Source organism: Delphinapterus leucas, chromosome 3 (assembly GCF_059928025.1).
Source record: "Delphinapterus leucas isolate spDelLeu-1000000601 "Yukka" chromosome 3, BTC_Dleu_Yukka2, whole genome shotgun sequence".
In the NCBI taxonomy this organism is placed as follows: domain Eukaryota; kingdom Metazoa; phylum Chordata; class Mammalia; order Artiodactyla; family Monodontidae; genus Delphinapterus; species Delphinapterus leucas.
This window is the reverse complement of record NC_143131.1, coordinates 53,612,465-53,627,348: the sequence shown is the minus strand read 5'-3', so window position 1 is coordinate 53,627,348 and position 14,884 is coordinate 53,612,465. Positions and strand designations below refer to the sequence as shown.

At 34.1% G+C, this 14,884-nt stretch overlaps 1 protein-coding gene across 1 annotated transcript in view; it reads left to right on the top strand.

Moving 5' to 3' along the window:
* The window catches only part of TRIM23 (tripartite motif containing 23), a 38,279-nt gene extending 25,561 nt beyond the window's left edge, over positions 1-12,718 (top strand). Inside the window, exons 7-11 of the mRNA XM_022596433.2 lie at positions 1,623-1,757; positions 6,628-6,757; positions 7,250-7,360; positions 8,636-8,760; positions 10,911-12,718. Coding sequence (XP_022452141.1) covers positions 1,623-1,757; positions 6,628-6,757; positions 7,250-7,360; positions 8,636-8,760; positions 10,911-11,090 — 681 coding nt within the window. The 3' untranslated portion in view covers positions 11,091-12,718. The remainder of the gene's footprint in view (positions 1-1,622; positions 1,758-6,627; positions 6,758-7,249; positions 7,361-8,635; positions 8,761-10,910) is intronic.
* Positions 12,719-14,884: the final 2,166 nt, after the last annotated feature.

The following is a 14,884-nucleotide window of genomic DNA, read 5'->3' as shown; positions in this document are numbered from 1 at the left end:
AAGCAAAAAGCCATAATCTTGTGGAATTAGCATCCTAACAAGGAGAAGGCAGACAATAAGTCATAACCATATCTAATAAGTAAATTATATAGTATGTTAAAAAGTGATAAGAGCTAAGGGAAAAGGAAAAAGTGTGAGGGTACAGCAGATTGTATTTTTAAATAGGGTAAGCATCACTGAGAGAAGGTGAGATTTGAACAGAGACTCAAAGGGGAAGAAGGTGAAGGGAACTGGCTCACACCTTAATGAAGAAGATTTCAGCTGAGGAACTGGTTAGAGCACAAACCCTAGGGTGACATGCCTGGTGTATTTGAGGAACAGCAAAAGAGGGCACTGTTGCTGGAATAGAGTAAGCGATGGAGAGAGTAATAGGAGCTGAAATTAGAGATAATAGGGAATTATATGTAAGGAGGGCCTTGTGGGCCATTGGAAGGACTTCAGTTTTTACTGATTGAGTTGGGGAAACCATTGTGGGGTTTTGAGCACAAGAATGATTTGATCTTACTTAAAAGGATCTGGCTGATGTGTAAAAAACAGATTGAAGGAGGGCAAAGATGGAAGGAAGGAGCTCAATGGTTAGAAGACTGTTGTAGAATTCAAGTGAGAGAGGATAGTAACTTGGATCGTGAGGGCTAGAAGTACCCAAATTTTGGATATCCAGTAGGATTTGTTGACAAATTGTATGTGGGAATAAGGGAGGAGAAGGCAAGAATGACTCAAAGTTTTTGTTCTGGCAGTTGGAACAACCAAATTGCTATCACCTAATTTGAATATGCAACTGTGAGCAAAAACTGACAACACCACTTCTCTCATGGAGCTTAAATATTGTTGGGAGATCTCTGTCTTATGAAGAATACATTGGTATATGTATAGAATATCTCTGGAATAATATTTGAGAAACTGAAAAGTGCTTAACTTTGAGGAGAGGGCCTGGGAATCTAAAGTGAGAGGGAGATATCACAGTTTGACCTTTAGTCTTTTTTTTTTAAACCAATACATGTATATCTTAAATTATTTAAAAAACTTTTTATAGGAGTACAATATATATATACAGAAGTATGTGCATAAGTGTTCAGCTTGCTGAATTTTCAGACTGGACATTACTGTGTAACGAGCATCCAGATCAAGTAACAGAACATTACCAACCCCAGAAGCCCCTCAGACTCTCTTCTAGTAACTACACGCCTTTCCTCCTAAGGATAAACCACTATCCTGATTTCTAATATATACCTTGTTTTGGCCTGTTTTGGTAATTAATGAAAGTGGGAATCATGCAGTACAAACTCTTCATGTCATTTCTTCCCTTACCATATGTTTGTGATATTCATATCATCACATGTAATTGTAGTTCATTCTTACCTGAATGAACCTGTAGTTCATTCAACCATGCATTTTGGTTGTGTTGTATTTGTGAATATACCATACTTTATTTATCTATTCTTCTATTGATGGGCTCTTAAATTATTTATTAATGCCTGATTATTGTTAACTTAGTCAAATTTATACATAAGTTAACTTTCAATACTGTAATGTTAAATGAGCTTTTCTTGAGTTTTAGTGATATCTCTGTTTTTGTTGTTTCTTTAAAAAGTTTATAAGAAATATCATCTTCTCTTTTCTAGGATGATTGTAGAGTTGTCTTAGCAAAACAAGAAATTACAAGGTTACTGGAAACATTGCAAAAGCAGCAGCAGCAGTTTACAGAGGTTGCAGATCACATTCAGTTAGATGCCAGCATCCCTGTCACTTTTACAAAGGTAATATACTCTATACTTTGTTTTTAGGTGTGTTTTTGAATAAATCATAATTGTTTTACATTCCATGATAATCAACTAAGAGACAACAAAGAAATTAATGAACCACAGAATTAGGGAAAAAAAAATTACTGTATCAGTGGAAAATAGAAGGTGGTATAATGAGTCTCCCTGTATTATCACCTACTTGAACAATTAAAAACTTTTTATTTCATTTACCCTTTCCCCTAGTCTCTTTCTACCTACGGTCTCCCAGGTTATTTTGAAACAAATCCCAATATATTTCATCTTAATATATCATTTCATCTATGTAATATTTTCACATGTTTCTAAAACACGGGTTCTGTTCTCTTTTTCAAAACACAACAAAATTAGAAATGGATCATGTCCTAAATCATACTCTCTAATAATATCTATTAGATTTCCCAGATTGTTAAAAAAAATTTTTTTAGGTTTGAGACAAAATCCAGCAAGGTGTGTATTTGGCATTTGGTTGATATATTTTGGTCTCTTTTCAAGTGGATTCCCCCTAATTTAAAAAGGTACATGTATTCCATTTTGCTCTCTATTTTTAGAGAGTGGCTTTTTTTTTTTTAAATTTATTTATTTTTGGCTGCGTTGGGTCTTGGTTACTGTGCGCAGGCTTTTTCTAGTTGCAGCGAGCGGGGGCTACTCTTTGTTGTGGTGCGCGGGCTTTTCACTGCAGTGTCTTCTCTTGTTTCAGAGCATGGGCTCTAGGCGCGTGGGCTTCAGTAGTTGTGGCTAGCGGGCTCTAGAGCGCAGGTTCAGTAGTTGTGGCGCCCAGGCTTAGTTGCTCCATGGCATGTGGGATCTTCCCGGACCAGGGCTCTAACCTGTGTCCCCTGCATTGGCAGGAGGATTCCTAACCACTGCCCCACCAGGGAAGTCCTAGGGAGTGGCTTTTAAAACTTTTTTAATCTCGTTTTATAATTATGTGAAACATTCACATGGTCCAGAATCAAATCTACAAAGCAAGGTTCATTCAGAGAAGTCTAATTTATATTCCTGACCCTGCCACCCTTTTCTTCCCTTCTCCATAGAAAACCATTAAGAATTTTTCTTAGTTTTTATTCGTCATTTAAAAAAAATAGAGAAATATATTTGCATGCACACTCCCCTTTTTTTTTTTTTTTTTTTTGCGGTAAGCGGGCCTCTCACTGTTGTGGCCTCTCCCATTGCGGAGCACAGGCTCCAGACGCGCAGGCTCAGCGGCCATGGCTCACGGGCCTAGCCGCTCCGCGGCATGTGGGATCCCCCCGGACCGGGGCACGAACCCGTGTCCCCTGCATCAGCAGGCGGACTCTCAACAACTGCGCCACCAGGGAAGCCCCACACTCCCCATATTTAAAGGTAGAATACTGTACCCACTTCTCCAGCTTGTACTTTTCACTGAAGTGTACATCCATAGCAGTATATAGTGACATTTTCTGTTCCCTTTTACAGCTGCAAGGTACTTTATTGTGAGGATATACATTTTTTTATTATGGTGAAAAACACGTAATATAAAATTTAGCATCTTAACCATTTTTTAAGTGTTTAGTTCAGTATTGTTAAGTATGTTCACATTGTGTGAAACATTTCCAGAAATTTTTCATCTTGAAAAACTGAAACTATACCTTATAAACAATGACTCCCCTATTCCCCCCTTCTCACTAGCTCCTGGTAACCACCACTCTACTTTCTATTTCTTTGTATTTGACTACTCTAAATTTATCATGCAAGTGGAATCATATAGTATTTGTCTTTTTGTGACTGGCTTATTTCACTTAGCATTATGTCCTTAAAGTTCACCCATGTTGTAGCATGTGACACAATTTCCTTCTATTTTGTCTAAATAATATTCCATTGTTTGTATATACCACATTTTGTGTATCCATTCATCTATCGATGGATATTTGGGTTACTTCACTTCTTAGCTATTGTGAATAGTGCTGCTATGAACATGGGTGTACAGATATCTCTTTGAGGCTTTTCTTTCAATTCTTTTGGATAAATTCCCAGAACTGGGACTACTGGATCATATGGTAGTTCTATTTTTAATTTTCTGAGGAAATGCTATACTGTTTTCCATAGTGGTTGCATCATATTATGTAAATCCCACCAAAAGTGCATGAGGGTTCCAATTTCTCCACATTTTCACCAACACTTGTTATTTTCTGTTTGTTCTGGGGAGTTTTTTTTGATAGTAAAACAGGATGGCTTACACTAGTAGCCATCCTAATTGGTGTAAGGTGATATCTCACTGTGGTTTTGATTTGCATTTCTCTGATGATAGTGATGTTGCGTATCATTTTCATATGCCTCTTGGCCAGTTCTTTGGAGAATTTTATACAAGTCGTTTGCCTGTTTTTCTATTGAGTTATTTGATTTTTTTGTTGTTGAGTTGTAGGAGTTCTTTTTGTATTCTGGATATGAATCTGTTATCAGATACATGATTTGCAAGTATCTTCTCCCATTCTGTAGTTTGCTTCTTCACTCTACTGATTGTGTCCTTTTATTCACAAAAATTTTTAAGGTTGATCTAGTCCCATTTGTTTATTTTTGCTCTTGTTGATTGTGCTTTTGATGTCATATCCAGGAAATCATTGCCAAATCCAATGTTATGGAGCCTTTCTTCTGTGTTTTCTTCTAGGAGTTTTATAGCTTTGGTTCTTATGTTTAGGGCTTTAATTCATTTATTTATAATCCAAGTATTTATAATTGTTATATATTCTTTCTATATTTGCCCTTTTATCATTACATAATGAACTTCTTTGTCTCTTATAACAGTTTCTGACTTAAAATCTATTTTGTCTGATATTAGGATAGCCACCCCTGCTCTCTTTTGGGTATGATTTGCATCTCAAAGATTTGCATCTCTTTCCATCCTTTCACTTTCAGACTATGTATTTTCTTAGCTATAAAGTGAGTCTCTTGTAGATAGCATATTTTTGGATCTTGGTTTTTCACGCATTCAGTCAAGCTGTGTCTTCTGAGTGGAGAGTTAAGTCTGTTTAAAGTAATTATTGATAGGTAAATGCTGTTGTCATTTTGTTCATTGTTTTCTACATAACTTGATAGTTTTTTTGTTTCACCTTTCCTCTTTCATTGCCTTCTTTTGTGTTTTATTGATTTTTTTATAGTGTCATATTTGATTCCCTTCTCTTTTCCTTTGGTGTATATTCTGTGGATTTTTTTTTGTGTGTGGTTACCATTGCAATTACATAAAACATCTTAGTTATAACATTCTATTTTAAACTGATAGTTTAACTTCAATTGCATACGAAAACCCTATTCTTTCACAGCTCCATCCCCCTGTACTTTATGTTATTGATGTCACAAATTACATTTTTATTGTACACCTATTAGCACAGGCTTATAGTCTTTTTTCATGTGTTTGTTATTTCAATTCTGTGAAGAATTAAATTTATGTACCCAAATTATAATACAGGTTACTATTTTTCCATGTAGTTATTGTTATCATTTTAGATTTTCATATGGTTTCATGTTGCTGTCTAGCATCCTTTCATTTCAACTTGAAGGACTCCTTTAGCATTTCTTATAGAGCAGGTCTAGTGGTAATGACTCCCTCAGATTTTGTTTTTCTGGGAAAGTCTTGATTTTTCCTTCATTTCGAAGGACAGTTTTGCCATATATAGCATTCTTGGTTGACAGTTTTTTTCTTTCAGCACTTTGAGTGTATCATCCCACTCTTTCTGGCCTGCAGTGTTTCTGCTGAGAAATTTGTTAATAATCAAATTTATGTGATGAGTCACTTTTCTCTTGCTGCTTTCAAGATTATCCTGTTTTTGACTTTTGACAGTTGGATTATAATGTGTCTCAGTGTGGGTCTCTTTGGACTTAATCTGAGTTGGAATTGAGCTTCTAGAATTTTTATGTCCATTTCTTTCCTCAGATTGGGAAGTTTTCAGCCATTGTATCTTCAAGTAAGATCTCTTTGCCCCTTTATTTCTGTATCCTCCTCTGGGACTCCCATTCCCATATGTCTCTTAGGGTCTTTTCACTTTTCTTCATTCTTTTTTCTTTTTCCTCCTCTAACTCCATTAGTTCAGATTACATGTCTTTTAAAAAACTAATCCTTGCAAAAATCCTATGTAAGTTTGGTACAATTTTTAATCCCCATTTTACAGATGGGAGAAGTCAGGCAGAGAGGTCATGCAGCTAGCAATATATACAAGTATGTTCATTGCAGCATTATTTGTAATATCAAAAAATCAGAGATGACCTAATATCTCTCAGTTGGTGATTGGTTAAATAGTGGTACATGGAATATAATAAAGCAATTAAAAGAAAAAGGTAGGTCTATCTATATGTTTTGAAATGAAAGGATTCCATAATGTACTGTTGAGTGCAAAAAGTAGTTGCAGTGTGTATTTTTTTTTTTAAGTATATCTGCTTTGTGTATGTCAACCAATGTCTACACAGGAAGATATCTTGAGGGATATATGTGAAATTGTTAACAGTGGATATTTATGGGAAGTGAGTATCACTTTTCATTTTTAATTAATACATTTAACACAGAATGAAAAATCTTATTTAAAGAAGATTCAGTTGAGTTAGAAAATCTGGGAAAAATAAGTGGGTATGTGTATTTTTTTTAACTTATATAAAAACAAAGTAAGTAGTAAGTTTTACTAAGCTAAGATTTAGCAAAGCAATGAGGATTGATTTCCTCTTTCTAAAGATCAGAATAAGGGTATTTTAATAGGGGACTATAACTTTGATTTTAATGGATTAAGGAATGAGTAGGAGACACAATAATTAACAAAGGTATTTTATAAATAAAAGTGTAAGTACTAATACTTTTAACTCCATATCAAAATAAAAAGATTAATTTTTTAAAAAATTATAGGACAATAGAGTTCACATTGGACCCAAAATGGAAATTCGAGTTGTTACGTTAGGATTAGATGGTGCTGGAAAAACTACTATTTTGTTTAAATTAAAACAGGATGAGTTCATGCAGCCTATTCCAACAATTGGTAAGTATAAGTATTGCTTTTACCTTAATGGACATTTTACAGACAAACTCTAGCTTACAGCTGAGTTCTTTGGGACTTATTTTATGTCAATCTGGTATGGAGATTGGCTCTAAGACACCAGCATTTCAGAGAAAAAATGCAAGATTCAGTGGCTGTGGGATTGAAATGTGGATGGGGAGGATAGCAAGAAGGAACAGAATATTGGTGGGACAGTTGGAAGGAATAAAGGATTGATAACCCTGCTGAGGATTAGGGTAGTGATGCAGATCTGGTACTCGGGTGTCAAGGTCTTAAGGACTCTGGTGGATTAGAGGGCTAACCCTGGTTAACGGTATACATTTCCCCACGCATGTTTGTCACGAGCGGAGTTGGTTGCGGAGCAGTAGATAGTGCTGTATGTAGATAATTTGTAAGTCACAGTTATAAACAGGGTTGCCTGTGTTTGGTGTGTAAATGTAAGTTCAGTATTAAAGTAAGTTTTTTTAAAAACAGGTTTTAATGTGGAAACTGTAGAATATAAAAATCTAAAGTTCACCATTTGGGATGTAGGTGGAAAACATAAATTAAGACCATTGTGGAAACATTATTACCTCAATACCCAAGGTAAGAGTGTAAAAATTACATCTTAATTTTTCAAATTTTTAGGATGCCAGTTCAGTTTTCAATTCATTGATTTAGCTAATAAAACTGATATTTTAGCATTGATTAAAAACGTGACTATACCTTTAAATATTGGTAGCAAGCTCCACATTATTAAGAAAATTAAGGTGGATAGACTGGGTTATGTACTCTGGTTTATTTCATGAAAAACCATAATTTAGCATAAAGACCAAATTTATCTTATATATGTAGGGTAATTAAGGGTACTTTCCTCTTGCTGCTCTTAACAGTTAAAGTATATTATTAGTGTTCATATGAGCATGATCACTGGCAATATTGTGTTATAGGGTTGAATTTGTGGTATATAGTTCTCTTGCTCTATTCAATTAAATTCAACTCAACAGTTATCCCATTATAATCTCTCAATAGCTCCACTCCTTCATTTCTATTCACAATTAGTTATCTGCAGAAGAAACTACAGTGGTTTGCTTTTGACCAAACTGTGTTATATCACATATATTCCACTTAGCATTTATTCACACTTGGGCCCCATTCTACACTTTGCCTTTTATACCCCAACATAAAGCTTATTATGTCCATGCTACCTGTTGCATATGTCATCCTATTTTCCACCTAGAAGAAAGACTAGATAATTTTTACTTTGGGATTCTTGATATTAAGTTTAGTATGAGACAGTGATTTAGGGGACAAAATGGAATTTTGAACATGAGGAATGGTTGAAAGTCTGGGATGTTTAGCTACCATAAGGTAGCTGGAAAGATTTCAAAAGAGAATTAATTCAGTAGATATTTATGAAGTTTCTGCTGTGTATTTTGAGTACAATCTGTGGAAAGTGCTGTGCCGGGCACCTAGAGAGAATACTTGGGAGAGATAAAGATGGTGATTTATTTATTTTTAAAACACTATCTTTTGGTAAAGCAAGTAGTAATCGAAGAAATAACATCAGTAGGTAGATCATAAGAGCTACATTTTCATTCATTAAGAGAAATATATTAAATCATATGCACAACAATCTGTGTTTGGTAGGCAAGCATTGTAAATCCTGTTACAGAGGGGGAAACAACAGCTGAAAAGTTAGGCGAACTGTTTGAGATTATATCATTAATTATTGCTAGGTGTTCCTGTAATAAGCAGCCTTTCTGTGAAAATAATGATGGTAGACTAACCGTAATATATTAATGAGAACATTAAACTATTTAGTGCATTTACTGAAATTTAACAAGTGACTAAATGAATATTTTTCTCTTTTTTTGGTAGCTGTTGTATTTGTTGTTGATAGCAGTCATAGAGACAGAGTTAGTGAAGCACACAGTGAACTTGCAAAGTTGTTAACAGAAAAAGAACTCCGAGATGCTTTGCTACTGATTTTTGCTAACAAACAGGTAACACATTTTTATTTCAGAATATTTATTTTAGCATTCCACATTATAAGTAGCTGTTAAGATTTCAAGGGAAATAATTCAGTAGATATAAAATTTCTGCTCTGTATTTTGAGTACAATCTATATGGAAGGTGCTGTACTTGGTACCTTGGAATATACAGAAGGAAATAAAGTAGTTGATGCTCACTAGAAACTCCTATGTATTTAGGTAAGCATGTTGTGTATATTTTTAATACAAAGAAAATTGCTAAGTGACTTCAGTAATATTAACAGTGTTAAGGAAAATTGGAGAGTAGTTCTAGAGGTGGTATTTTGTAAGATTTGTAAAAAGTAGGATTTGAATTGAAACTATAAGAGTTGAAATTATGGATAAGACTTTGAGTTAATTTGTGAAGGAAAGAACACTGCAGGCAGGAAAAAGTATATTTAGGGAGCACCAAGGAGATCTGTATGTGAGGGGTAGGTAGAGGATGAAGAAATTCTAGAGTAACAGAGGAGGTTGTGTGATAAAAGGCCTGACAGGGCCAGGCTGAGAAATTTAGGTTATATTCTATGAGTAAAGGAGAACCGTTAGAAGTTGGTGGTAAGATCATATTAGTGTTTTAGGATTGTAATTTTGGGGGTAGGATGTAGAATTAATCAGGGGCAAGGGAATAGAGACAGGCAGATGCAGTAAATTGCTGCAGTAATTCAAGTGACAGTTAACAAGATCCTGAATTAAAGGAATGGAAGGGTAGAAGCAGACTGAAGAAACTTTATGGACATAGAATAGTTAGAATTTGGTGACCGAATGGAGAGGATGAAGGACGGGGAGTAGCTGAAGATTCTTAGATTTTGGGACTAAGCTTCTGGGAGGATGAGAATGCTTTTCTTTAGTGCAATAGGGGGGCTTAGATGTCATAAGAAGGAAGAGTAGGATGGACAGGGAATTTCCCCTTAATAAAAAAAAAAAGCAAATCATTAAGAGCTGATATACTTCACTTTATTTATGATTAAAGATATGCAAATAAGACAGAGTGAAATACCATTTTCCACTTATCATATTGTTAAAGATGAAAATGTTTGATAATCCTCAGACCTGCATACACTGCTGGTGTGGTTATTAAAAGGAGACATTTTCTTGGAGGGCAATATGGCAGCACTTTGTCAAAGTTTTAGGTGCATATACCCTTTTGCCCTGTAATTCTATCTCTAGTAATGTATTCTGCAAAGAGATATCCTAAGGTTATCTTAGAGATAATTTTGTAAATGTATGTATGTAAAAATACATGTTTATATGAATGTGTATGCATATGTAATAGCACATAAGCACACATCTTCAATCTAAATATTCGGTATAGGACTGGTTAAGAAAATTATGTTGCACCTGCAGTGGAATGCAATACAGATGTTAAAAATAATATGGAAAATCTGCTTGTCCTGATAATGGAAAGATATCTTTATTTTCAAGATATGTGTTAAGTAAAAAACAAAAAAAGAGAGTATGTTCCTGTTTATTTGCGTGAGTGTGCGTGGAAGTTTTCTGAAAAATATGAAAGAAATTGTTACTGATGATTGCTTCTGGGAAGAAGGGGGTATTTGGAGAGCTTTTTTTTTTTTTTTTGCTGATCGTTGCTTCTGGGAAGAAGGGGTATTCAGAGGTATTTGGGGAGGTTTATATTTTTATTTTTTGGCTGCGCCACATCTTAGTGTCCTGCGCCAGGATCTTAGTGTCCTGACTAAGGGATTGAACCTGGGCCCCTGGGAGCGAGAGTGCTGAGTCCTAACCACTGGCCCACCAGGGAATTCCGTGGAGAGTTTAATAAACTCTTTACTATATAAACCCTATGTAAAAGCCATTTCTTACAATGTACATGTATTAATTTTTTTTTAATTGATGCCTTATAATGACCTCAGCAGTTTTTTCACTCAGGGGGCACAGCCTTTATTGATTTCATTGCAAGACTTCTTACAGACTATCTATATTATAACCAAAACTCAAATTTTTTCTCATTAATCTCAAAATAATTACTGAAAGTTGAATTTAGGTTTTAACTTTAGTATAGGCTTCTGTTGGAATGGTACCAACAGAACTGTAAATAAATAACAATAATTACAAACATGATAATTTTGATGGACTGATTAAAATTCTGATGTGTATATATCTTTCAGGACGTTGCTGGAGCTCTGTCAGTAGAAGAAATCACTGAACTTCTTAGTCTCCATAAATTGTGCTGTGGCCGAAGCTGGTATATTCAGGGCTGTGATGCTCGAAGTGGTACGGGACTGTATGAAGGGTTGGACTGGCTCTCACGGCAACTTGTGGCTGCTGGAGTATTGGATGTTGCCTGATTTTAAATGCAGCAGTTGTTTAAAGTTTTGTGGTTATGAGTTATTTTGCACGTAATACGATGTAAGAAATTATACATCTCAAAGGTAGTTAATTTACGATGTATATATAAAAGGAATTTTAGTTTGGGAATTCAGTACAATATCACTTTTAAAAAACTGTAGTAAAATTTAAATATCTGATGGAGCAGATTAAATTGGATTAAATAGGGACTTACTGGGTATACATTTTTTTTCAACGTACAATAGTTTTTCAGATTATATGTGACCCATATATTGGGAAAGAAGTAGTCACAAAGAGTAGGTGAAAGTTTATTCTTTCCAAGGAAAAAGGATAGCCAACTGAATGCCTAATGGAACCTCTGTATGAAGCAAGTGAAGCATGGCTTCTTCAACTTGGCTTTTCACTGGATTTTGGCAGTATTTAGTAGCAAAACTGGCAGTGACTTAATGAAATACAATTCAAACTGCATCTTTGAGTAATAGGATTACTTTAACGTTCAGTATAACGGAACACGTTTAATGCTAAGAACTATAAGCTATAGAAAGTTAATATTTTATAGTGTTTTATTAAAGCTCTCCTAAAGCCTTTTGTATAAAACCCAGTGAGTCAGAATGAAATGTAATCTAACTAGGCCTGATGTTCGATTAGTGCTACACTGAAGAACAATTAATAATAAAATTGTGAAAGTCAGTTATATTCTAGTTGATCTTCACTTATGAAAGACCCATTTGCAGGGCTGAACCTGAATGTATTATTTCCCAGGTCAGAGCTCTAAATTTGTCCTTCTGTTTTTCAGTATATTTAAAGTACTTAGCATTGTGTCTTTTAAAAATAATATTGCATCTTCAGTGAGAATGACTATAGGTAAAATGTAGTAAGTTACACACAGAAACGAGGGTTGGTTTTACATAAAAGGTAGAGATATAAGTAGAAAACTACCTCTACCACAGAGAAGTTATTTATGCAATGGAAAATGCTTATTACAATTACTTTAAAATGTTTTCCCAAAATAAGTGTATTTATGTTAACAATAAATGTGATCAAGGCTTTTCATGACAAGGCCTTGAAAAGTTGTTTGAGAAACAACATGTCTAAGGAAAAGAAATGTTCAAAAAGTTTACATCACATTTATTATGCAGTGTTGAGTAGAAGTTTAAAAAGTTTGTGCTCTTTACTGTTTTTCATTTTTTAAGGAAACTCCCTTATTATGGCAGTACGATTTATATTTAAACATACCTAGATTGAATTTTATGGTTTTTGTTTTTCTTTTTAAATGCTCTTTATACTTTAGGATGAGGTTAAATCCTAAACCTTATTATTTGAAACGCTATGAGGACATTGATGTCTGACGGTAAGATGTGACTCCTGGGTGGCACTGTTTTGGTTCAGTCTCTTCAAATGTACTTTTGTTTAAAAACAACAAAACTTTTAGAAAACAAAGCATTAAAAAAAAAGTCTGTCAGTATTATGGGCAGTGTGTAAATAAGTAATATTACATCCTTTGTTTTTCAAGTAAAAGGTCATGCTGTTAAAAGTGTAGTTTGTGCATATAAGTTAATACTTCTGAATTGAATTAACATTTGACTGATTGCAATAACTGTGAAAAATAAAAAAGGTGTTACATTTGCCTGTGAGCCCTTGAACTGTTTTCTCTACTAGGTAATTGGAAAAAAGAAGTCTAACACTAACATGTAAACTTGCATTTTCCTTGTAAATTAAGTTTATTTTACCAATTTTGCTTAACTTTTAAATTCACATTCCTAGCATATTTCTAAAACACAATTTAAAAATTGTGTTTAGACTTGATTATAACATACATGATAGTACTGTTTGTTAGTATTTTTTTAAGAAATACTTTTCTCAGGCTCTTATTACTATTTGTGGTTGTATTCTTTCACTAATTATTAGTTAAGATTGTGCTTGCTAGTTCCCTCTGGGAAATGTCAAACTTCAGAGAGGTTTTACATACAGTCTATTTGGATTTGCCTCCTGGCACTGAATTTCTGTATCAAGCCTAAATATTATTGTATGGTTTATGTAAAGCAGGTTTTTCAAGTATATAGTCTTGGTCTGTAATTCTGGAATGCTTTATAATTACTAGAAGCCGTTATTTGCATTACACATATGATCAGTATAGACAGCAATAAAATGTTAAAATCATTTTAAAGAAGTCCTATTATTATTCTAAAAATTCTGTTTCTTGAACCATCTATATAGTATTGCTAGTAACCAACTAAAGTTATATTTGTGCTGTGGTTAAGAGAAAACAAAATGGGATAGGGATTGACTTGTATGACACATTTGAGATATACTTTATTAAAAATTTAGAAATACCATTCTGTCATTCCATATTTGCAATTTGTCAAATTTAAGTAAGTATTATAACTAGTGTTTTTAAAAGAGAGCTAAAATTTTGCATTGAACAAAGTGAAATTATTGCTTTTTAAATTTAACCTTGTTTCACACAAGAACATAGCATTTTAAATAACTGTTTTTAGAAGAGGGCTTGGAAAACTTAGCTATATCCGATGAGCTAATGTTGCTAAAACACTTTTTTTTTTTTTTTTTTTTTGCGGTACGCGGGCCTGTCACTGTTGTGGCTTCTCCCGTTGCGGAGCGCAGGCTCAGCGGCCATGGTTCACGGGCCCAGCCGCTCCGCGGCATGTGGGATCTTCCCAGACCAGGGCATGAACCCGTGTCCCCTGCATCGACAGGCGGACTCTCAACCACTGCATCACCAGGGAAGCCCCTAAAACACTAATGTGACACTGAGCTACTTCTCAATTTGCAAAGTGGTAATAAGGAAGAAGATATCTGTACTTTTCCCTAAAAGAATAATGAATGAAAAGGACTAATAAGTATCAGATGGTATCTTGCTAATAATTTAAAACATGCTTTAAAAAAAGACATCTGGCAGTGTAGGTTTTTAGGTCTACTAATTATGTTAAATTTGTGACATGGAATGGAAAAATTCATTAATCAAATATGATTTTCACTCAAAGCAAAATAATTTTATTTTGGGAAGAATGAGGCATCACTACCACCACTTGGTGGCAGTATTACCAAAAATTTAGGATTAAGCTTTTACGAATGAATTGATAGGTAGGTAAGTCTGAACACCTAAAATTAGGGAGAAAAGGTAAATGTCATAGTGAAGAGTCATTTTCTGTCCATAATTTAGTTCTTTTTAAAAGGAGGACACAATATTAATTTAAAGTTAGCACAGTTTGGCATGTTCTTCCATCACAGTTTATGGTACAAAAATAGGTAAAGGAAATAATCCTGCTGATCAGTAGAAGGAAAAATGTAAGCTTAGATATAAAGCATAAGAATGTGAATTCCCTAAAAACGTCTGTTGAATATGTTCCTCTTATAAGTTCTTGAGTCTGTCTGGAAAGTAGAAGCAGTGATTCTGAAGTAATTTATGAGGGTAAATGAAGAATAAATGAATTGGACTCATAAGACTTGGACTCATATTGTTTTATTGCTCCAATTTCTACTAATCTCTTCATTGTTAGATATTAACATTTTTACTCAATATATACTTTCTTGATGGTATATTTAGTAAGGTAAGAAAAGATACACTACATAAACTGAAGACAAAAACTGTTTAGCTACATTAGAAAAACGATGTGAAAATAGTAAATGAATCAGTATATAAAACCAAGGACTCAGGTGTTCATTTATTCTGATTTTTATATTTGAAGAATATTTCCTAATTATTAAGGAATTAAAACACTTTTGACCAAAGGCACTTCCTATTTATTTATTTATTTATCCTACTTACTACTTA